Here is a 21966-nt window from a genome sequence, read left to right as displayed (position 1 = left end):
TAACTGAGCATAAAAATCACATTAGCATTGAAGCTAACTGCTTGGAAAGCACAATAGATACATGGATCTCTCTTTTTGGAACTGGACAGCATATACATTAATATTTTTATTTATTTATTTATTTATTTATTTATTTATTTATTTATTTGGCTTGTATGCCGCCCATCTCCTCCACGGGTGACTCTGGGCGGCTCACAATAAAAACGAAGAAATACAATTCTCTCCAAGATGGCTAAAAACTATAAATAATTTAGAAACATATTAAAATACCGTAAAAAACCTCCTCTAATTTTGGCCCTATAAAAATCTGTAAGATGCTGGGGGGGGACAACCCATCATCCCACCAGCCATCTCCACAGGTGCGAGCCCCCCTCTGGCCCCCAGGCCTTCTGGCAAAGCCAGGATTTAATACCTTTCCTGAAGGCCATGAGGGAGGGGGCACACCGGACCTCAGGAGGCAGGATGTTCCATAGGGCGGGCGCTACAGCAGAAAAGGCTCTCTGCCTAGACCCCACCAATTGAAATTCCCTGACCGGTGGGGTCTGCAACCTGCCCCTTCTGCTGGACCGAGTGGGACGGGCTGAAGTGACCGGGACGAGGCGGTTCCTCAGATAACCTGGTCCCGTGCCATGAAGGGCTTTAAAGGTGATAACCAACACCTTGAATTGGACCCGGAAACAAACCGGTAACCAATGCAGCTTGCGCAACAACGGTGTTATATGTGCCCTCCTAGGGGCATTAAGAACTGTCCGCGCCGCTGCATTCTGCACCAGCTGTAGCTTCCGGATACTCTTCAAGGGTAGCCCCATGTAAAGCGCATTACAGTAGTCCAACCCAGAGGTGACCAGGGCATTCAAATATAGTCACTTTGAATTCCTATTAAGTAAAAAAAAAAAGCCAGGTGTTTTTAAAAATAATTTCATAAACAAGCATTCCTCTCTTGGTAAGATAATAATTAATAAATAATAAATGGTTAAATAGCCTAGGACTGTAAAAGGAAATGTTTATAAAATTGGTATAGTGTGTAGATTTTGGCTTTATATAAGCTCTCAGCTGTACTGTTCGTTGCATCTTACTGTAAAATTCCCAAAAGTTCATCAAACTGTTTTGAAAGTCTATGCAGATTAAAAAATATTGCCAGTAAATCTTTCACTCAGAGGAGAATTGAGCAATTAAATTATTCTGGTTTTATCTCTTTTTCAGAAATCAAGTACTGGAAATGTTTGATCATGCCTATAGTAATTACATGGTAAGTACAAAGTTTACATTATTTTAACATTAGATAACTGTTTTAAAGCTGATGTTCTGAGATATTTTTTTACATAAACTATACGTGGTGAACCTTGCTAGTATTTTTAGTTAGTTGGTATTTTTAGTTAGTATTTTTAGGTAGCTTAGTTCGTTTAATGCAAGGTTGGGCAGGACAGTAGTAGACAAGACAGCTATGTGTTTTATGCTGGTATTATGTTTTTGGAATTTGTTTTTTGTTTCTTTCCTTAGTGTATTAAGCCTAAGAAAAAGCTTATACATCCTTCTAATATATTTTTTCCCTGCCAAACAATGGGGGGGAGATCATATTTTCCATTGCTTAATAGTTTGACTAACAAAATTCAGTGGCAAGTCTCCAAAAAGGAATTTGGGGTCCATAAATGATCGGCAGGCTATCAGCTGCTCATTCTTGCACTAAAATACAATTAAGGGATCATGATTATGGGTTGGTGTAATATGCTGAATCATGCGATCATCAGCTGAAAAACGGGTTTGGAATGGATCATGCTAATGTATGGGTTGGCATGATATATTATTTACAGTGAATTACGCTGCAGCTCTCACTTGTCTAATTGTTAGGCCCTCTACATGTTGAGACTTAATCTATTTAAAACTGGCTTTTTGTCCTAAACCAAAGAACATGATTCCTTTTTCTCAGTCCTTGACTTTGCTGAATTGAAAAGCATGGTCTGTAATATGGGAGGGAGTTGCAGATTATGAGCATGACTAAAACTCTCCAGGATCAGGGACTCCAGTCCAGTGAAACAATTCTGCTCAGATCAGGTGGAGCTATTCAGAGGTACTTGGACATTTTTTGTATTAACTCTCTTAAAAAATATAATATGAGATACAGTTTACTATCAATACCAAAATAAAAATGGTAGATTCTTTGACATGCTAGAAATCCTATAATTTGTTACCTAGAAACTATTAAGATAAAGATATGTGTCGTTTTATACAGGTGCTAACTGAATTAGAGTGATCCAATTTCATACTTACCAACCCAACAAAAATGCTTAAGCTATAATACAATTTAGGTATAGCTTAGGTGTTTAAGATCCAAAACAAAAGCCAAGAAGTGTTTTGATAAAATCTCACTAGTCACAGATCCACAGGTTGCTTGGCAAATCATTATTTATATTATATCACAATTAGCTGAGATGAATGACTTACATAATTTCAAGATAAATATTTTTATTAAGAATTTTAATGCAAATAACATGAATTTCTTGCAAAGAATAACACTGAAACTATTTATGAATGTGATACTAATTTCAACCTGTAAAATAATCAACTGGGACTCACTATTTTCTTGGTTTTTAATCTGTTATGTGTATTTCATAGGACAAAACCAGCACTTTTATGTATTCATAAGTATGGTACATGGACCTGCAAATAAAATATAAAATTGTATATATTTTATGTGGTGAATCTAAACCTAAGATATTGTCCTTCATTTGTATTGTGTTGTGAAAAGGGGTTTTTTTCCCCTTAATTGTAAGACTGTAGGCTTTCACGGCCGGAATACGATAGCTGGTATGGGTCTTCTGGGCTGTGTGGCCGTGTTCTGGAAGTTTTGTTTCCTAACGTTTCGCCAGCATCTGTGACTGGCATCTTCAGAGAACTGCTCCTGTCTGTGCTCCTGCTCTCTGAAGATGCCGGTCACAGATGCTGGCGAAACGTTAGGAAACAAAACTTCCAGAACACGGCCACACAGCCTGGAAGACCCACACCAGCCATCTATTGTAAGACCATTTGTAAGGTGGCAAAGAATTTCCCTTCTTTTCTATATTTGTAGCATGAATTGTTTGGATTATAAGGAAGTATAACTTGGCACATCCTGGAAGCTTTTATGTCAAAAGGATATTTATTTAGCATGTGTCCTAGAGCCTTAAGCAAATGGAATTTGTGAGCTTATTGAACTTGGCAAGCAAGGTAAAGGATTTAAACTTTTTCTGACAATGATAGCAAAATTCTATGCTAGAAATATAGACTTTATTATTTTTTTAAGTTAGTTGAAAATGTGGTTTTCTACATTTAAAAAGGGAACATTCATTAAGTCTTGCTTTATACAATATCATACATTTGTTCAATGAAAAGTAGCTCTTTTCACAGAGTTTTGTAAAGAATTACACAGTGCTCATAGTTATAAACTCTGCTCCTTCAGTTTTGTTGTTGTTCTTAGTGGTAAGGAGAGAGCTGCTTAGATAGGAATTAGAAACCATACAAGCCACCTGATGACTTGCCCTACCTCCTCTTGCCCTTACCTTGTAAAAGCCTAGTGTGACACTCCTCTACCAGATAATTCGTTGACAAATCTGCAATCCTGTATACTTTGCAAAATTTTAAGCAACATCTAGTGCAACTTCTTACCTTGAGGCTTCTGACATTTCAAAGGAATGTAGAATCCTTATGTTATTGTCATTTCTGTCCTTCTCCATCAGTATTAGCTAGCAATAGAACCTAGCAACCTTGCAAATAATAAGAGAGTAAAGGTAAAAAAAAAAAAAAAATTATCTTTAGAGCTAGTAACAGAGCTGAATCGTCATCTTTATAAATATGAGAATGTGATCTTTCAATATGCCACAAGATTAAATGTATTTCTTAGAAAGGTTATTACTAAATTTACCATCTAACAAAGCAAATGGTGATCATTAAGATGTATCCTGGAGAATGCTTTTCGATATTTTGGAATAGTTAAAGTAATAAGTTATTTGATTTTATATGTATATGTATGTACATACAGCAAAAATGGAGACAAGATGGTTTGTATACATACCCAAACATACATATGCAAAGATGAAAAACTATCCGTTAGCACTTTTTCTGAAGACAAAGTGTGAATCCTGATTTGGAAATGAAATTCTGCCAAATGGATATCCTTTGTATAGTGTATTTCTATTAAGAGCCAGTGGTGTGCAAAATATTTTAATTCTGAAATATTTTGAGTTACAGACACTTTGTTCTGAGTTTAAAAGGTTTCAATCCTTACTGAATCTGTTTTGGCCATTCTGGAAATGTTCTGAACTCAAACTTGCCCTATCTCAAGCTCAAAATTCATGCTTCAGACTGGATATTTTTGAAATGGTTAGCACAACCTATATCAAGCAGTTTTTGAACTTGAAGTGAAGTGTTTCAAATTCAAAATGCTTCAGATTTTAAATATTTTGCACAGTCCTGTTAGGAACATACATACATGTTAAAGACCTTGGTTTGGAAAAACTGTGCTGACCACTAAATATACTTGTCAATGTATTGATGTTTTTAAATGCATTATCTTGAATCTAATTCCTTTCTAATTCCAAAGGGATGATTCAATCTGATTAAGTATTATGCTATGCTTTTCTGAGGATGGAAGCAGAAGAGACAGTGATCCAGCTATTCAGATTGCAAGAATGTCTTCCCAATTGTCTTCAAATGAAAAGTGCATAAGAGACTTTCAGCCATAACCAGTTCTAAGTGGCAAAGCCATCGTGCATATTTTATTTACGTTCCTGAGTTGTATTAATTTGCTCTTTAAATTTTTTGAATTAATTCAGAACAAATTGCTGACAAAGAATTCCTATGTATATGCAATAATGCTGCATTGAGCCATGAATTTAGCAACTTGAGATGTACTTAATAAGAGACCTTTAAAAGTAATTCTTGCAGATGCAAAAGTTAGTGCTCCACCAGTATGTACAGTGGGGCAAAAAAGTATTTAGTCAGCCACCAATTGTGCAAGTTCTCCCACTTAAAAAGATGAGAGAGGCCTGTAATTTTCATCATAGGTATACCTCAACTATGAGAGACAAAATGGGGGAAAAAATCCAGAAAATCACATTGTCTGATTTTTAAAGAATTTATTTGCAAATCATGGTGGAAAATAAGTATTTGGTCAATATCAAAAGTTCATCTCAATACTTTGTTATATATCCTTTGTTGGCAATGACAGAGGTCAAACGTTTTCTGTAAGTCTTCACAAGGTGTTGCTGTTGCAACACAAGGTGTTGCTTCACACTGTTGCTGGTATTTTGGCCCATTCCTCCATGCACATCTCCTCTAGAGCAGTGATATTTTGGGGCTGTCGCTGGGCAACACGGACTTTCAACTCCCTCCACAGGTTTTCCATGGGGTTGAGATCTGGAGACTGGCTATGCCACTCCAGGACCTTGAAATGCTTCTTACGAAGCCACTCCTTCGTTGCCCGGGCGGTGTGTTGGGATCATTGTCATGCTGAAAGACCCAGCCACGTTTCATCTTCAATGCCCTTGCTGATGGAAGGAGGTGTTCACTCAAAATCTCACGATACATGGCCCCATTCATTCTTTCCTTTACACAGATCAGTCATCCTGGTCCCTTTGCAGAAAAACAGCCCCAAAGCATGATGTTTCCACCCCCATGCTTCACAGTAGATATGGTGTTCTTTGGATGCAACTCAGCATTCTCTCTCCTCCAAACATGGCAAGTTGAGTTTAGACCAAAACATTCTACTTTGGTTTCATCTGACCATATGACATTCTCCCAATCCTCTTCTGGATCATCCAAATGCTCTCTAGCAAACTTCAGACGGGCCCAGACATGTACTGGCTTAAGCAGGGGGACACATCTGGCACTGCAGGATTTGAGTCCCTGGCAGCGTAGTGTGTTACTGATGGTAGCCTTTGTTACTTTGGTCCCAGCTCTCTGCAGGTCATTCATTAGGTCCCCCCATGTGCTTCTGGGATTTTTGCTCACTGTTCTTGTGATCATTTTGACCCCATGGGGTGAGATCTTGCATGGAGCCCCAGATCAAGGGAGATTATCAGTGGTCTTGTATGTCTTCCATTTTCTAATTATTGCTCCCACAGTTGATTTCTTCACAACAAGCTGCTTGCCTATTGCAGATTCAGTCTTCCCAGCCTGGTGCAGGTCTACAATTTTGTTTCTGGTGTCCTTCAACAGCTCTTTGGTCTTGGCCATAGTGGAGTTTGGAGTGTGACTGTTTGAGGCTGTGGACAGGTGTCTTTTATACTGATAACAAGGTCAAACAGGTGCCATTACTACAGGTAATGAGTGGAGGACAGAGGAGCCTCTTAAAGAAGTAGTTACAGGTCTGTGAGAACCAGACATCTTGCTTGTTTGTAGGTGACCAAATACTTATTTTCCACCATGATTTGCAAATAAATTCTTTAAAAATCAGACAATGTGATTTTCTGGATTTTTTTTCTCATTTTGTCTCTCATAGTTGAGGTATACCTATGATGAAACTTACAGGCCTCTCTCATCTTTTTAAGTGGGAGAACTTGCACAATTGGTGGCTGACTAAATACTTTTTTGCCCCACTGTAGCTATTTACATTTTGACTCTTGAAAGTTACAAAAAGCAACTTACAGTGTTGAAAAGCTTTGAGGAGGTTTTTGAGGATGTTAGGTTGGACTTCTTGTTTCAGCTAATTTGGGAGGAGCAAATAAGTGCTTATATATACATTTTTTTCAGTGTTTAATAAAGATCGTATTCTATGAAATAAGGAATTAGGCAATTAGCTGGTTAGGTTTGTAATGCACCTTTTTCTGAATAATGGCAGGTACAAGGCTAAGCAGAATGCAACAAAAATAATTTCTGAACCATGTTGAGCCACAAAATATTGTTCCAGACTGTACACTGAATAAATAAGGACCCAGCCCAGAACCATAAAACAAATTAAAAATCCCCCCTACTTTCTACCATTGAGAAAACCATTGTAGTAATTATAGCTTTTGTCTTGCAAACTGTTTCTTTCCTATGGTACTAACTGAATGCGTGTATGTATTTTTGTGGGGAGAAGTATTATTGCAGTTCATGAAAAATGTTAATTTAGTCCTGTGTAAGAAAATTGTGTACCATTTGGAGCTTTCTGCATTATTTATCTTTTGTAAAAGCATACTCCCACGAATATAGAAATTGTGTTCCCTTTTATTTCCTGCTTTTGTAAGAGTAGATGTTGAAACTTGATCTAATTGCTGTTGTACCATGCATTTCAACCTAATTTGTTTATTATTTTGTTTTGTTTTTTATTTCCTTTTTTTTCCTGACAGGAACATGCTTACCCAGCTGATGAGCTCATGCCTTTAACTTGCCGTGGAAGAGTTCGGGGTCAAGAACCAAGTCGTGGGGATGTGGATGATGCCTTGGGAAAGTTAGTATTTTGAAATAATTATACTTATTTGAAGCATCAGTATTTAGTTTAAATGTGATGCTGTTGATCCATTATTACAAACCACATAAAACTGAATTTAAATTCTGAATGAATAACCATAAAAAGAACAGGAATATATACGAAAATGAAGAAAAACAAAATCAGACTAATAATTGCATGATACATGAATACTATTATATTTGTTTAAAATATTTTTCACCTGTGTAGTATCTGGAGAATCTTGTAGCAGATTATAGTGTTTAAGTAACATAAAGCAGTAAAATCAAGTAAGATAAATAGCATCTTAATTTAAAATATGCAGTAATAATCACATTGACACTGACAGAGAGGCATTTACTGAAAAGGCTGTTCATATTATGAGTACTAAGCTCTGAATATGAGAGTAAAAAGTTAAGGGGAAAATTTCGTACATTCAAGGTTTTGCAAGACTATAAAGTGAGTTTAACTTTCTGTGCCATAGTTCTGATAAAAATTGTGTCTTCAAAAAGTATATCTCTTCTAGGATCATAACCTAGAAGGAAACAGTTTTGACTCAACATTCAAGTGATCCCATAATTTCACAAACCCCTATAGGGTTGAAGAGAGTAATTGCAGCAATATTTTGGCCCTCCAGACAAAATCACTTGGTTCTTAATTTTGAAAAAACTAAAATTCTGATCTTTGCTAAGAGAGCCACCCAACAATCCTGGAGAGTAGAAGGGTACTGTACAAATTAGAGCAGGTTACTGCATTTAAATAACGTTGAGGTGGCTTTCTACTCTAAAGGCACTTGGAACGTGCATCAGAATCACGTTGTATAGCTAGCTCTTAGGTCTACAAGTGCTGTTAAGCGCTTCTACAAGTGGAGGACAATCCCTGCACTGTTAAAACTTTTTGAGGCCAAACCACTGACCCAAATCCTTTATGATGCACAAGTAGGGATTTATGTGAAGAAGGATGCACTGGAAACAGTGCGAACAAACATTTTGAGATCAATCCTCACTGCACCCAGTGGAACAGCAAATGCCTGGTTAAGGCTTGAGGCAGGAATCCCTGCTATCTAGGTAAGGGCTTGGGGGATGATGATAAACTACTGGCTAAAAATCCAATTCTTCTTAGTTGGACTGACCCCTTTAGTTATAATAGACAATTTTCCTTCTCCCTGGAAACAGGCTGTAGAGCAGAAGTTGGCATTACATGGGTTTTCTGTATCATTCCTAATTTCTTTAGGATATGACGAAGCCAAACAACTGCTCACCCAAAGAATAAGGGATATGGAGTTTCAGACTGAAGTTAATAGGCTGCCCCAACATGGCAGAAATTGGATAAATAAGGGCACTTGGGAACCAGCAAGATATTTACAAAATCTAACTTTCCCCAAACTAAGGATAGCATTTTTCAAAGCCAAGTATAACATTCTTACCATCCATACTGCTGCAAGACAGACACTCCAAAACCCCATTAACTGAGCGTACCTGCCTATGTGGCAACAAGGAGATCAAAACCAGTTCACATATATTATTACACTGTAAATTCTATGGGGATATCAGGTCTGCTTATATTCTGCCCCTAATATGTAAATTTCCAGGAAGGCCAGACAATTTCTATGAACCACCTTTTAGAAGATTGGAAACCATTTATCACTTGTGCAGTGGCCAAATTCTGTGTTGCCACGATGAAAATAAGGCAGAACTGATTACAGAAATAATCACTTCTGTTTTATTTATCACTTTAGGTTTAACACATATTAGCTCTCTTGTTTTTAGCTTATATATATTTTACTTCACAGATTGTAATATTTTAGATTTACATTTGCACAGATAATGAATACATCATTATAGTAGTGCGTGCCACATTTTTATGTTATTTTATCTTTGTTATGCTAGTATTTTATCTCATCTATTTGATTTTACTTTGGTGTTGTATTTTTTTATTTTTATTTTCGCTTGTCATTGACCAAATAAACAGTATTTCATTTCAAGTGATCCCAGGGTGCTTGTACTCCCTCTCAGCTGCTCTTTGCAAAATATTATTCGCAAAATATTAAAGTCACATTAAGCTTAGTCCAGTCGTACAAAAGCTTCTGGGCATAATTATTTGTAATAAGTACAAAACACCTGTAAGCATCTTGAAAGGGGTGTGTATGTGTGTGTGTTAATTTACAAATGAATAACACAAGTATGAGTGAGTTCACAAATTTACTGCCTTTCGGCCTACAGTAAGTGTATAGTTATTCCCTTATATTCTGCTGATATCATGGATTCTATAACCCTCCACCTACCCTTATAATTTGTCATAAAATCTTTGTGTAATTTTGTTTTATGCTATGTACCTCATTGTCCCTAGAGGATAAAGAAATGGGTTGCTACTTTTAAAGGGAAAAAGTCAGATTAGCTGTTCATGGGACAGTTAACTATATTGATTCAATCTAGAGAAACTGATTAATACATTTATTTATTATATTTATATCCCATCTTCACCCAGGAGGGTTCAAGGCAATTTTTTTCTTATTTAACCAAAGTTATAGAGCTACCCAACAGGGTGGGTTACAAAAAACAACAACAAATAAAAAACCCAATAAGATGGCATGACCTGATAAAACTAATAAAAACTAACCTACCCACCACTAGGCCTGATAATACAAGACAATTAAAGAAAACCACTCCTTATTCCAGGGTTTGGAGAAGGAGCCAGGGCTTTAAGGTTCAATTAAAAGGTTGGGGCAACACCAATCCTGAGTGGGATACCATTTTAGAGGGCCAGCTCCTTGACAGAGAAGGCATGGTTCTTGGCACCCATCAATTATATTCTTTCTAGTATGGGACCTGGAGCATGCCCACTCTGCCAGATCTTACAGGGCTGGCAGAAGCAATGGGAGAAAGATGGTCCCTCAAGCAATCTGGCCCTATGCCACGAAGGGTTTTATAGACCACAATCAGCACTTTGAACTGAAACTGGAAGCTCACTGGTAACTACTGCAGCTTGCACCACAGAGGTATCACATGGGTGTACCAAAGCACATTCATAATTGTCTCTGGGGTTGCATTCTGGACCACTTATAGTTATGAGCGACCTTCAAGGGCAGCCTGTGAGAAGGGAATCCCAGTCCAGTTAAGGCTACAGTCTTGGCAAAGGCCTTCTTGACCACAGCTGCCACCTGTTCCTTGATCAGAATCTGAGGATACACAGGAACCCCCAAATTGCATGTGAGTTCTGTTTGGAGAAGTGCAACCCTGTCTAGAACTGAAGATGGAAAATATCTTATACCAGGAGAACTGAAAATCTGTAGTTACTCTGTCTTGTCAGGATTGAGTTTAAGGCTGTTCCTTCCCATTTAAATCTTCACAGCCTCCGGGCATTGGGACATGACCGTGACAGCATCACCTGGTCAGTCCAGTGCCTGGATACACCACTAGGTATCATCAGCATACTGATGGCATTGGGCCCTGTGTTGGCAGGTGACCTCATCCAGCAATTTCTGTACAGGTAGTTCTTGACTTACAATCATTAGTTCAGTGACTGTTCGAAGTAACAATGGCGCTGAACAAATGGTCCTTACAACTGGTCCTCAGAGTTCTGGCCGTCCTGGCACCTCCATGGTCACGTGATTATGATCTGGGTGTGTGGCAGCTGGCTCACACTTAACAACCAATTGCAGTGGCCTGCGATCATGTGATGCAAGTCACTGGGATAAGTCCCCCCACCTGTGCACCCTCCCCCTGCCCCTCTGCACTTGCATCAGTCACTCACATACCTCTGCGCACCCTCCCTGAGCCTCACCGTGCCTCCCTCACACCCCCGTGCAATCTTCCCAAGCCTTGCCGCACCTCCCACGCACCCCCTCACACCCTCCCTGATCCTCCCTGTGCTTCCCTCGCACCTTCACGCACCCCCTCGCATCCTCCCCCACCTGGCAGCAGCCACTTACCTGCCTCCTGGCCTGCTTGCGAATGAGGGACTTGCAACTTCCTGCCGGCTTCCCCACTGATTTGGTTGTGGGAAGCTGGCAGGAAGTTGCCTCATCTAACAACAATGGGATTCGATTAACAACAGCAATCAGGACTGCAGGGATTGTTGTTGCGAAGTGATGTGGTTGAACTTTACGGCTGCATCGCTTAGCAACAGAAATTCCGGTCCCAATTGGTGTCGTAAGTTGAAGACTACCTGTACATATTAAACAGGAGAGGTGTGAGTATCAAGCATCCCACTGTTAAAGGTCGGAAGTGTTCCAATCAACACAGCTGGAACTGATCCAGAAGAAAGAAGGAGAACCATCATAACACCATATTTCTCACTCCTATTCCTGTAGCTAGCCCAGAACAATATCATGATCCATGATGTATTAGAATCACTTTGTGTGAGATGGGTGGCTATATAGATAGATAGATAAATGTATTAAAAGCCACTGAGAGATCAAAAGGAGCCAGGATGGTCACATCACCTCCATTCAGTTCTACCAGAGGTCAACCACAAGCATGATCAGTGTCACCAATAGAAGACAATATATGTAGCTCGGGGTTGAACTGTGGAGTCCTTGGAGTTCTCTGAGCTTGGTTGTTTTCTTGCAAATGTTTTGTTACCCAGCTAGGTAACATCTTCAGTGCTAGAATGGAATGGGGTTTTCTCTCTGTTTATATACAGTGGCTTGCCCTGCCAGTGTTGGTGGAGGGTGGTGGTGGTTTATTTTTATTTTTTCTTCTCCTGGTAGTTCCTTGATTAGGGTATTGTTTACTGCTTCATTATTACTACTGTCATCTCTGTACTATGTCCAGGCCTGAACCCAGCTGGAAAGGTCCCAAATAATCTGCAACTGGACCACTTTTTCAACAAAGTTCCTGAAAAAGGAAGGGCTGAACATGTACTAAAGTTGTCCAGAATCATCTTATGATAATTTTTTTTTTTTTTTTACTCAGTTGGTCTTGAACCATTTGTCTATCATTTTAACCACTGTACAGATAGTACTTGCTTAACAATGGTAATTGGGACTGGAATTTCTATCACTAAGTGATGGGGTTGTAAAGCGCGATGTCACCGCAGTTCCCATTGCTGTTGATAAGCAAGGGTCTCAGGTCATTAAGTGAGGATCTCCTCGCAACTTCCTGCCGGCTTTCAACAAGCAAAGTGGGGAAGCTGGCAGGAAGTTGCTAGTCCTGGGCAGCTCACAAGCAGGCCAGCAGCGGGTAAGTGGCTGCTACAGTGCTGGGTGAACATGGTGGGGCTGGGGGTGGCTGCTGCCAGGTGTAGGAGGGTGCATTGGTGGCTGCCACAGCACTGCATGACTATGGCCAAGGTGGCTACTGCCAGGTGTGGGAGGGAGTGCCAGTGGTATGCTGGGCATGGGAGGAAGCGCTGGTGGCTGCCCTGGCATCCTACCAGTGCAGCCGGATGATGTGGAGCATGGGGGGATGCTGTAGGTGCACACTACAGACTATGAGATCCCTGGGATCTTGTACTCTGTAGCTAGGCTCCTTGGGAGAAAAAGCGGTGGGAGTGGGAGCAACTTACAGGAGCAACTTGCAACCTATTCTGCCGGCTTTCCCATTGACTGCTTATGGGAAGCTGGCAGGAAGGTCACAAATGGTGATCACGTGACCACGGGATGCTGCAATCGTAAGTGCGAGCTGGTTGCAAAGCACTTGGATCACGATCACGTGACCATTTGGGGTGCTGGGAGAGCTGGAACTTTGAGGACCATTTGTAAGTACCACTCATTCATCACTGTCATAACTTCCAACGGTCGGTGAACAGGTGGTCATTAACCAAGGACTACCTGTACCATAATAAAGTTTGAAACAAAGTACCAGTATTGTTCAACTTCATGCTCTGTTGGATTTGATGCTTTTCAAGAAATAAAATTAATATTTTGTCATACTGTCATATGAATGTTTTAATGTTGAAATATGTTCATTTATTATAGTACTCAGTATTAATACTTTTGTATATTTTAGCATATAATATACATATATTTGCACTTTAATGTATAGTTTTTAAATAAAAACAATCCTAACAAATGAGCCTTCACACATTAGGCTCAAGCACCTACTCACAACTGTTCTTACTCTTGTGGTATATTGCACCCTTTTCTGTGGAAGTATTATATAAACATTTATTTGAAAAGCATTTATATATGTAGAACCTTGGTTTATGTTGAGAATATTTTGTATGCTGGAAAAAGTCTCTTTTGTATAACTTATACTTCATAACTTTAATTTTTTAATTGTCACTTCCTGTTTCTTTACAGAATAAAAAAACTGGCTGATAGCTGGGTGGAATAAGAATTAGTTATTTCTTTTGACATACTTACTTTTGTTGTTAGTTAATGGACAGTAAGCTCTGTATTGACTTGCATATTTAGTCATACCTAAATGGTGTATACTCAAAACTGGAATTTTGCACAAAAGCAAGAAAATTTGCAGGTTCATGGTGTGGCCTTGAAAAATTGCAAATAAATATTAAGAGTTTCAAATAGCATTTTGAATAGCTATGAAAGCTAGAAAGTGCTGACTTCATGCATCAAATCCTTAGATTAGTTTTCTTGGCTCACAGCTGAAAAAGTCCCTTTTGTCCAAAGGTGCTTTTGATGTTTTTGGATTAATAAGGGCAGTCTAACAGACTGGAATACTAGCATGATTCTTTGTGCCCATGGAGTCTGATTAAGGAGTCCCACTGATTCCAAATCAATCAATTGAGGTCTAATGCGGAGAAGCACATGAAGATGGGATTTAGCCTGAAATTTATTTTTCCAACTTATTTTTCAAAGCCCTATTCCCTAAGAGGCCAACGATTAAGCCAGCCAATGAAGAACCCCAATTAGAGCAGCGGGAGCCAACGCTCCCTCAGCTGGCAGTGAATGATACGATAGATAGGCCTGCAAAAGAATCCCAACAGCCCTTAGAACCCATCGGTGAACAGTGGACTCAATCTCAGAACAGCACACTCTACAATATTTTGGAAAACTCAATTGAAGAAGATCTTCTTTGTTCTTTTGGAACCCTACCCACTCCGGACCAACAAATGATTTTAGAAAGATTAGACTTAATAAAAAACAGACTACAAAACATAAGTGATGATGAGGTTCCCCGCTCTGCAGGGAACAACAAAGAGTCTATGACCCTTTCTTCACTGAGTCCTTATGCGAAGCCTACCCTAACGATCCCTAAAGGCTTAAAGACCAGCCTGACTACTCCTAACCCCCAGGAGCTATTGACTGACTCAAGCTTTACAACCACGGAAGCCGTATACTGTGCCTCAAAGTCCATTCCCCAAAATGGTTGCATATTCGATGATCCTTCTAATTCTCTGAATTACATAACTGAGCTGGACTGACTAAGTACTTATATTCCCCCTGGTTCCTTAAGCTTGGTCTCTTGGAATATAGCGGGGTGGAGAAACAAAATGTATGACATGGATTTTATAAATTTTTTAACCTCTTTTGATTGTCTTCTTTTGCAGGAAACTTGGTCAGCAACCCTTTTTAATTTAAATGGTTTTAGAAATTTTATTCTTCCAGCCTATAAACTTTTTAGCAAGGGCCGTCACAGGGCTGGATTAGCAATTTTAGTGAATGCTAATCTTGATGCACAGATTTTATTGTTAGATTCATGTCCCCCTATAGCTCAAGCACTTAGGTTGGTATTACCGTCTATAAATCTTATTATTGTTAATGTTTATCTACCCCAGGCTGCAGAAGGTGGTGACTATATTGCCAATTGGGACAAGCTTTTTAACTACATTTTGTTCTTAACCAAAAAGTTTCCTGCAGATCAACTATTTATGGCTGGTGATTTTAACGCTAGAATTGGAAATAGTGTCTATGATTGGTCTTCAAAGTTAGGCTTTGATGATGAAGAGCTTTTACCGCCCATTCTCTGCTTACCCCGCTCATCTAGTGATGCAGCTTTTAATACCGCAGGGAGGAAGATGTTAGACCTTTGCATAATGCACAATATGATAATCCTGAATGGCTTAAGCTGCTTCCCCGACTCAAAGGGGTGTACTTTTAGCTCCACAAGGGGTCAAAGTGTTATAGATTATATGCTCTGCACGTATAGCCTATTGCCCAATATTTCCTACCTTACTATCGAATCTCGCATCGAAAGTGACCATCTGCCTTTGACTATAGTTTTAAAATGTAACTCATCAAACCTTGCACGCATATCGCCTTATGACAGTCATGCCTCCGATAATATCTTTAAAAGAATTAGATGGTCTGTAGCTTTAGAAAAGGATTTCCATGTTTTACTTGGAACTGAACCAATGATCAGCTTGCGAGTGGATTTAACTAACTCAACTTCAGTTGAAGATGCTCTTTCTATCTTCTCTTGCTTAATTAGCAAATGTAGGCTAAAAGCTAAACCTGCTGAGGTAGCTGTCTCAAAATCTTCCACTTGGTTTGATCTGGAATGCCATATCCGGAAAAAGGAATTGAGATGCATATTTAAAGAATTACGCCAGGCTGGGGACTTTAGTAAATATAATGAATTCTTAAAACATAAGGAAACCTTCCAAGACCTTATCATTAAGAAAAAAAAAATTTTTTTTTCAGGGTAAATGGGACCAATTGTATAGGGCTATCAAATGTAAGGATAGTAAACCTTTCTGGAAACTTACTTCGAGCAATTCCAGTGATAACTCCTCTTTTGCCACCCCTGCTATTACATCTCAGCAATGGGTGGCACACTTCTCAACATTGTATGATGCCCCTGTAGCTCCCTACAATGAGGAAGATGATTCCACTGCCTTAGATTTACCACCGTGGCCTCCGGTGAGCACAGATGAAATCATTGAATTAATTGTTGATCTAAAATTGGGAAAATCACCTGGCCCGGACGGGCTCCCAGCTGAACTACTTAAAAACCATGTTGATTGGTGGCCCAGCCGTTGGCTTCCTTATTTACCCTCATTGATCATTATGGCAAAATTCTGAATACTTGGCTCAATTCAATAATAATTCCAATTTACAAATAAGGTGGGTTTGACCAGCCCGGTAATTTTCGTCCAATCAGTCTTTTATCTATTTTAGGCAAGCTTTACACTAAACATCTTGAACGCCGTCTACTAGATTGGATGTATACAAATGAAGTAATCGGGCCTGAACAGATAGGCTTCTGCAAAGGCTCACAGCTTCTTTCACATTAGCATACTATTTTGTTTAATAATAAATAAACATTTAATAATAAATTATTTATTGCATCTGATAAAATCATATTTTTTAATCTCTTCCCCTTTCCTACTCAGGTTTTCGCTGACACTAATTGATACTTTGGACACTCTTGTGGTAGGTTTAACTTCTATCATGTATTTAGATTTGAGGTTCCAGTTTTACAATATTAAATAGAATTTAATAATTGTCCTTAACAAAATACTTTATTTATTTAAATTATAACCCTCCTCTACAAAATGGATTAGGGATATAAGGTGGCACACATGCTCCCTCCTCCTATTTTCCTCACAGCAACAACCCTGTGAAGTACATAGGTTGGGCTGAGAGAGTGACTAACCCAAAGTCACCCTGTGAGCCTCTGTGGCTGAAGGTGAACTAGCACCTGGCTCTCCCTGCTCCTAGACCAGCACCTTTACCACTACACCATATTGACTCTCTCTCTCACTATATATTCACTTTAGTATGGTAGATTTTTTTTTTTTTTTGCTATTAGCTTGCTTATGGAGAATCCAGAAATGTTACTTCAGTTGAATTACAGATTGCTTGCATATAATGAGGTTCCATATTTATCCAGTGTGCACTGCTCAGCCATATCTCCTTCACCCTTTCTTAGGAGAAGGGAAACTAAACATCCATTCAGAGCTTTGTCTCTGAAATGGGACCTAAGATGACAGAATCTGATATTCTTTATTTTTTAATTAAATGAAACTTTTAGTTACTACTTTAAAAAAATAGCTTCTTAAGAGGGAATCAGATTGTTTACTCTTGTTTTGCAGGTATTAAATAAAACCAAAGAGTTTGAAGATGCTGTTAAAAAAGTAATTAGAGATGTTAATTTAGACAATGACATTGTGGTATCAGTGTTTGAAACGAACATCAGAGTACTTGGGTAAGTTTTATACTGGGAAAAAGGCATCAGATTTGTAAATCTGCCAAATGATGACCTGTATACATTTTGTGGTCTGAAGTTAAATACACTTATTTCTTTTTAAGCATAATAGAATTCATAGTTTGTAAACCTATTCTTGTTTGTAAACTGTGGGTTTTCTGCATTATTATCAGAAGGGTTTACACCTCTTCACTTATACACACTTCTTTAGAAGTAAAGGATATTTAAAAATTCTACAAACTATTTTCAGTTTCTCAGCACTTGCATTATGCTTAAGGCTGGTACAACTAATTACTAAATATTGCTTAGAGACTGGAAGCAATTCAGAGAATGACTTTCTCTTCTCCTATGCTTCCCCAATCTTCAGTTCTCTTCTGGATCAGCATTCACTGAGCTAATAAACTTCCTGAATTCTCCGTTTCATTTTATCTAGCGGTCTTTTAGGTGGGCACTCAGTAGCAATCATGCTGAAAGAGAAAGGTGAAGTCATGCAGTGGTACAATGGAGAACTTCTACACATGGCAAAACAATTAGGCTACAAACTTTTGCCAGCTTTTAACACCACAAGTGGTCTCCCATATCCAAGAGTAAGTAAAATGTGAGCTGGTAGTATGCCACATGTTGTTATTCTAGTATGGTAAAACTACATGTTGAATCAGAGAGAGAGTTATCAGTGATATTATTGGTTAAAGGCATCCATTTCTTACAACTCTTAGAGTCTTAACTCTTCAGCTAATAGCCTGGTTTATGAATATATTTATATATTTATCTGTGTGCTTTATTACATTTTCAAATGCCGTGGACTAAAAAAGCCATCTGCGTTTGATTATGAAAACAAGGACTATTCGTTCCATAGCAGGTGCTATACTCAGAGACAACTTCATTTAAAGTCAAAGCACCAGGGAGTTTAGCATTGGAATTTAAACCCATATATTAAGTCAGTTTGCATAAATTTGCCATACTCAAATGCTCTTGAATACTGCTTGCTTTTATGGTGCTGTATGTTCTTGCTTGTAACTTAATTTTTAACTTACTTAATTTTTCCAGCTTTTCCGTAATACTATACAAACTTATTTTCTATTTATTGTGTTTTGTTTGAAACAACCAATCTACTTTATTTCCCTAAGTTCTTAAGAAATATCATCACCACAGTAAAATATTTCAGTACTTTTTTTTTCTTTTAGATTAATTTAAAATTTGGTCTAAGAAGTCCAGAAGCCCGGACAGGAACAGAGACTGACACTTGTACAGCTTGTGCTGGTACTTTGATCTTAGAGTTTGCTGCTCTGAGTCGTTTCACAGGAGCATCAATATTTGAGGTTTGCTTAATGATAAGTGATTCATTATTTTTGTGTAACTTCTAACTTTTGTGTGTTTACTTGATAGCATTAATTTCAGCTATGGTCTATTGCTGAACTGGTCACTGAATCTCTGATACCAGAAATTGTTTTTCTATATTTTGAGGTACTGTTTTAAATATCTGTCAAGGTTCTGTCCCAGTGCCCAGAGGCTGTGTGGGTTTGGATGGGGAGGAACCACCTCCAACTCAATTTTACCAAAACTGAGTGCTATGGGTGTTTGGGCCACTCAGATCTGGTGTTATTCCATCTTTGGTCTTAGATGGGGTAGCACTTCTCCTTTGAAGGTTGGTATGCAATTTTGGGGTCTTCCTGGACTCGCACTTCCTGCTTAAAGAGCAGAGCAGGTGTCAGTTGTGGCCAGGAAGGCCTTTGTACAACTCCACAAGTTGCGCCCTTTCCTAGATTGGGGAACCCTTCAAGCAGTCACTCATGCTCTAGTCACCCCGTGGCTTGACTACTGCAATATGCTCTACCTGGGGCTGCCCTTGAAGACTACCCAGAAGCTTCAGCTGGTCCAGAATGCTACAGTATGAGCAGTGATGGGCATATCTCGGTATGCTCATGTAACACCTCTGCTTTGCAAGCTGTAGTGGTTGCTGGTTTGCTTCCAGGTGCGATTCAAGGCACCAGTTATTACCTATAAAGCCCTACATGGCATAGGGCCTAGTTATTTGAGGAACTGCCTGTCTTCCATACCTTCTGCCCAGCTGATTTGATCCGGCAGGGTTGGCGTGTTCCAAGTTGCTTGGACTGTATAATGTCATCTCTCAGGACCCTGGAAGCACACCTTCTCTGTAACAACACCTGCCCTGTAGAACAAGGTTCCCCTGCCCAAGATCTGGATGGCCCCCACTCTGCTATCGTTTAGAAGAGCTGTGAAGACCTGGCTCTTCACCCAAGCCTTTGGTGAGGGAGAGTGAGACCCCTTGCTTCATCGTGCCTGCCATCTTTTATCTTTATTTTTAAAATTGATTTTATTGTAATTTCTTTGATTGTTGTAAGCTGCCCAGAGTTGTTGAGTTGGGTGGCGTAAATGTTTAATAAATAATAATCATCATTATTACAAAATATGTAAATACCTACAATGTAAGAATACAATGTTGTATTACATTTTGTATTATTAGAAAAATTTAAAAGAGTAACTTAGAGCAATATAAACATACAGATGATGTTCCCTCAACAAATTAAGTAGTTAATGAGGTATTTTATCTGTGTCTGGTGCTTTACTGTTGGACACTGTTGTGGCTGTTGGACATGTCTATTCTGTAACTCCTTAGTTTCTCTTATGCATAAGGAAAGCATACTGATTCTGTCTTTATATTTATTCTTATTTTTGGACTGTATGTCCTTCAAGTCAAATCTTTTTGGGACAAATACTTGCTTTAATTAAACTTGTATATTTGACATTTATAATTTATGGTCTACAAACGGAAACATTTTGGCTGACCAGATTGCATCTCATATTCAATTTCGTATGACATAGTTTGATTCTGAAGCTGCATATTTAGTGACATCCAGTACAGAGTCTGCATTTATATTAGGGGTTGTCAATAAACAAAGAATTCTTTTCTTAAAACTCTGTTAACTTATCTCCTGCATTATTGCATTTATCCAGTCCAATTCTTCCTATGATTCCAGGTATTTCCATTTCTACAATATCTGCATTCCATTAGCAGGGCCACATCTTTTCTTGAAGTTATATTTAGGTCCTCTTGCAATTTTCCATAGAGAGTATTGCATCAAAGTCAGTACATACATTTGAGTAACATTGATGCTGAGCATGTGATAGCTTTCCTTTTGAGTATCATTGCTCATTTTTTGTATATACTTGTGCCTTAAATAACTTATCATGTAACCATCTAAATTAAATTAAATAATTTAAATTGGCCCTTTCTGGTCCATCTAAATTCATTTATTCCTGAAACATCCAGTTTAGTATGCTTTATTTCTGTTGCAATAATTTCAAGTTTTCCTTCATTCATGCTTCTTTTTTTTTCATAATATTTTTATTAAAGCTTATATATATAAAAGTTAATACAAAACTAAAAGACCTACAGACAAAAAGAAAAAAAGAGGAAAGAGAAAGAAAGAAATATAAAAAATGACTCCCCCCCTCCAAACAAGTACATGCATTAACAGTAACTTAAAACCTTCTCTAATATTACAGAAATTAATCCCCTTTCTCATCCCTAAGCAGTAATCAAATTATATAAAAAAAATCAACATCAGTCTAATCAGCAAAAGCATTAAGAGTGCCAGCAATAATAAACTATGTATTTTAAGCTTAAACAAATAGGTCTACTTTGCATTTTAACTTCTAAATTTTTTCTAAAACATAAAACATAAAAGATCTCTCCCCTTACGCATACAAAAGACCAGTAATAATAACATATGTATTTTAAACTAAACCAAATCAATCACTTTTACAGATACAAATCATTGTCTTACAGCCCTGGTCATAAAAAGAAAAGTCAATATTAACAATCCAAGATCAAAACTTATACAATTTAACCCTGATCTGATAAATCCACTTTGAATTCCTTTCTCTTCTTTTTGAAAGGCTCACTCTTCAATCTCTTCTCCAAATAAAGTCCCAGATAGTAATCTCTTATTTTCTACCTGTCTATTTTCAGAAAATGTTTCAGAGATTTGGTGTTTCCCTTCTGTGGGTCCAAACTTTCAAAGTCACTCACCTGATCCCTTACAGCTTCTTTCTCCAAATCATTCTCATAATCAAGCATCTTTGAGTCCATCTTCAGATCCGCAGCACCTTTTCCCATATCTTCCATATCTCTCATAATCTGGCATTTCTTTAAAGTCCATTTTAAAGTCTTTATTCAAGTCGTCCTCAACTTCTATTTTATCCAGTGAAATCTTTTTTTCTTCTACAACCTCTGTTGGTCCCAATTTTAGAAATAATTCCTGGACACACTGATTCCAAACAGCTAAAAATTCTTCTTGGAAAGAAGGTTATTCCTCCATTGTGTTAAAAGATATCTCTTCCTTTAATTGCTCTCTAGTTCCCTCTGGTTAACCTTCAAAGCTCTTTGTTATTTGACGTTTATTTTCAGAAGCAAAACTTTCCCAGGACAGATTTTCTTGCAGTTAAATCCAAACTCACTTATTGTATTTTTTTAAACATTTGAAA

The 21966-nt window shown here is 38.2% G+C and overlaps 1 protein-coding gene across 2 annotated transcripts in view; it reads left to right on the top strand.

Annotated features, from left to right (window-relative positions):
- EDEM3 (ER degradation enhancing alpha-mannosidase like protein 3) overlaps positions 1-21966 on the top strand; it is a 72176-nt gene that overhangs the window by 2838 nt on the left and 47372 nt on the right. For both annotated transcript variants that reach the window (XM_088153992.1, XM_088153991.1), the window contains exons 2-7: positions 1204-1249; positions 7305-7405; positions 16643-16682; positions 17345-17457; positions 17891-18044; positions 18642-18776. In XM_088153992.1, the coding sequence (XP_088010118.1) occupies positions 1204-1249; positions 7305-7405; positions 16643-16682; positions 17345-17457; positions 17891-18044; positions 18642-18776 (589 nt within the window). The remainder of the gene's footprint in view (positions 1-1203; positions 1250-7304; positions 7406-16642; positions 16683-17344; positions 17458-17890; positions 18045-18641; positions 18777-21966) is intronic.

This window comes from Python bivittatus, unplaced genomic scaffold, assembly GCF_059951505.1.
Source record: "Python bivittatus isolate LINGU-HERP-01145 unplaced genomic scaffold, Pbiv_v1 ctg000700_np1212, whole genome shotgun sequence".
NCBI lineage: Eukaryota > Metazoa > Chordata > Lepidosauria > Squamata > Pythonidae > Python > Python bivittatus.
Note: the sequence above shows the minus strand (reverse complement) of the source record. Positions and strands in the feature narration are given on the sequence as shown.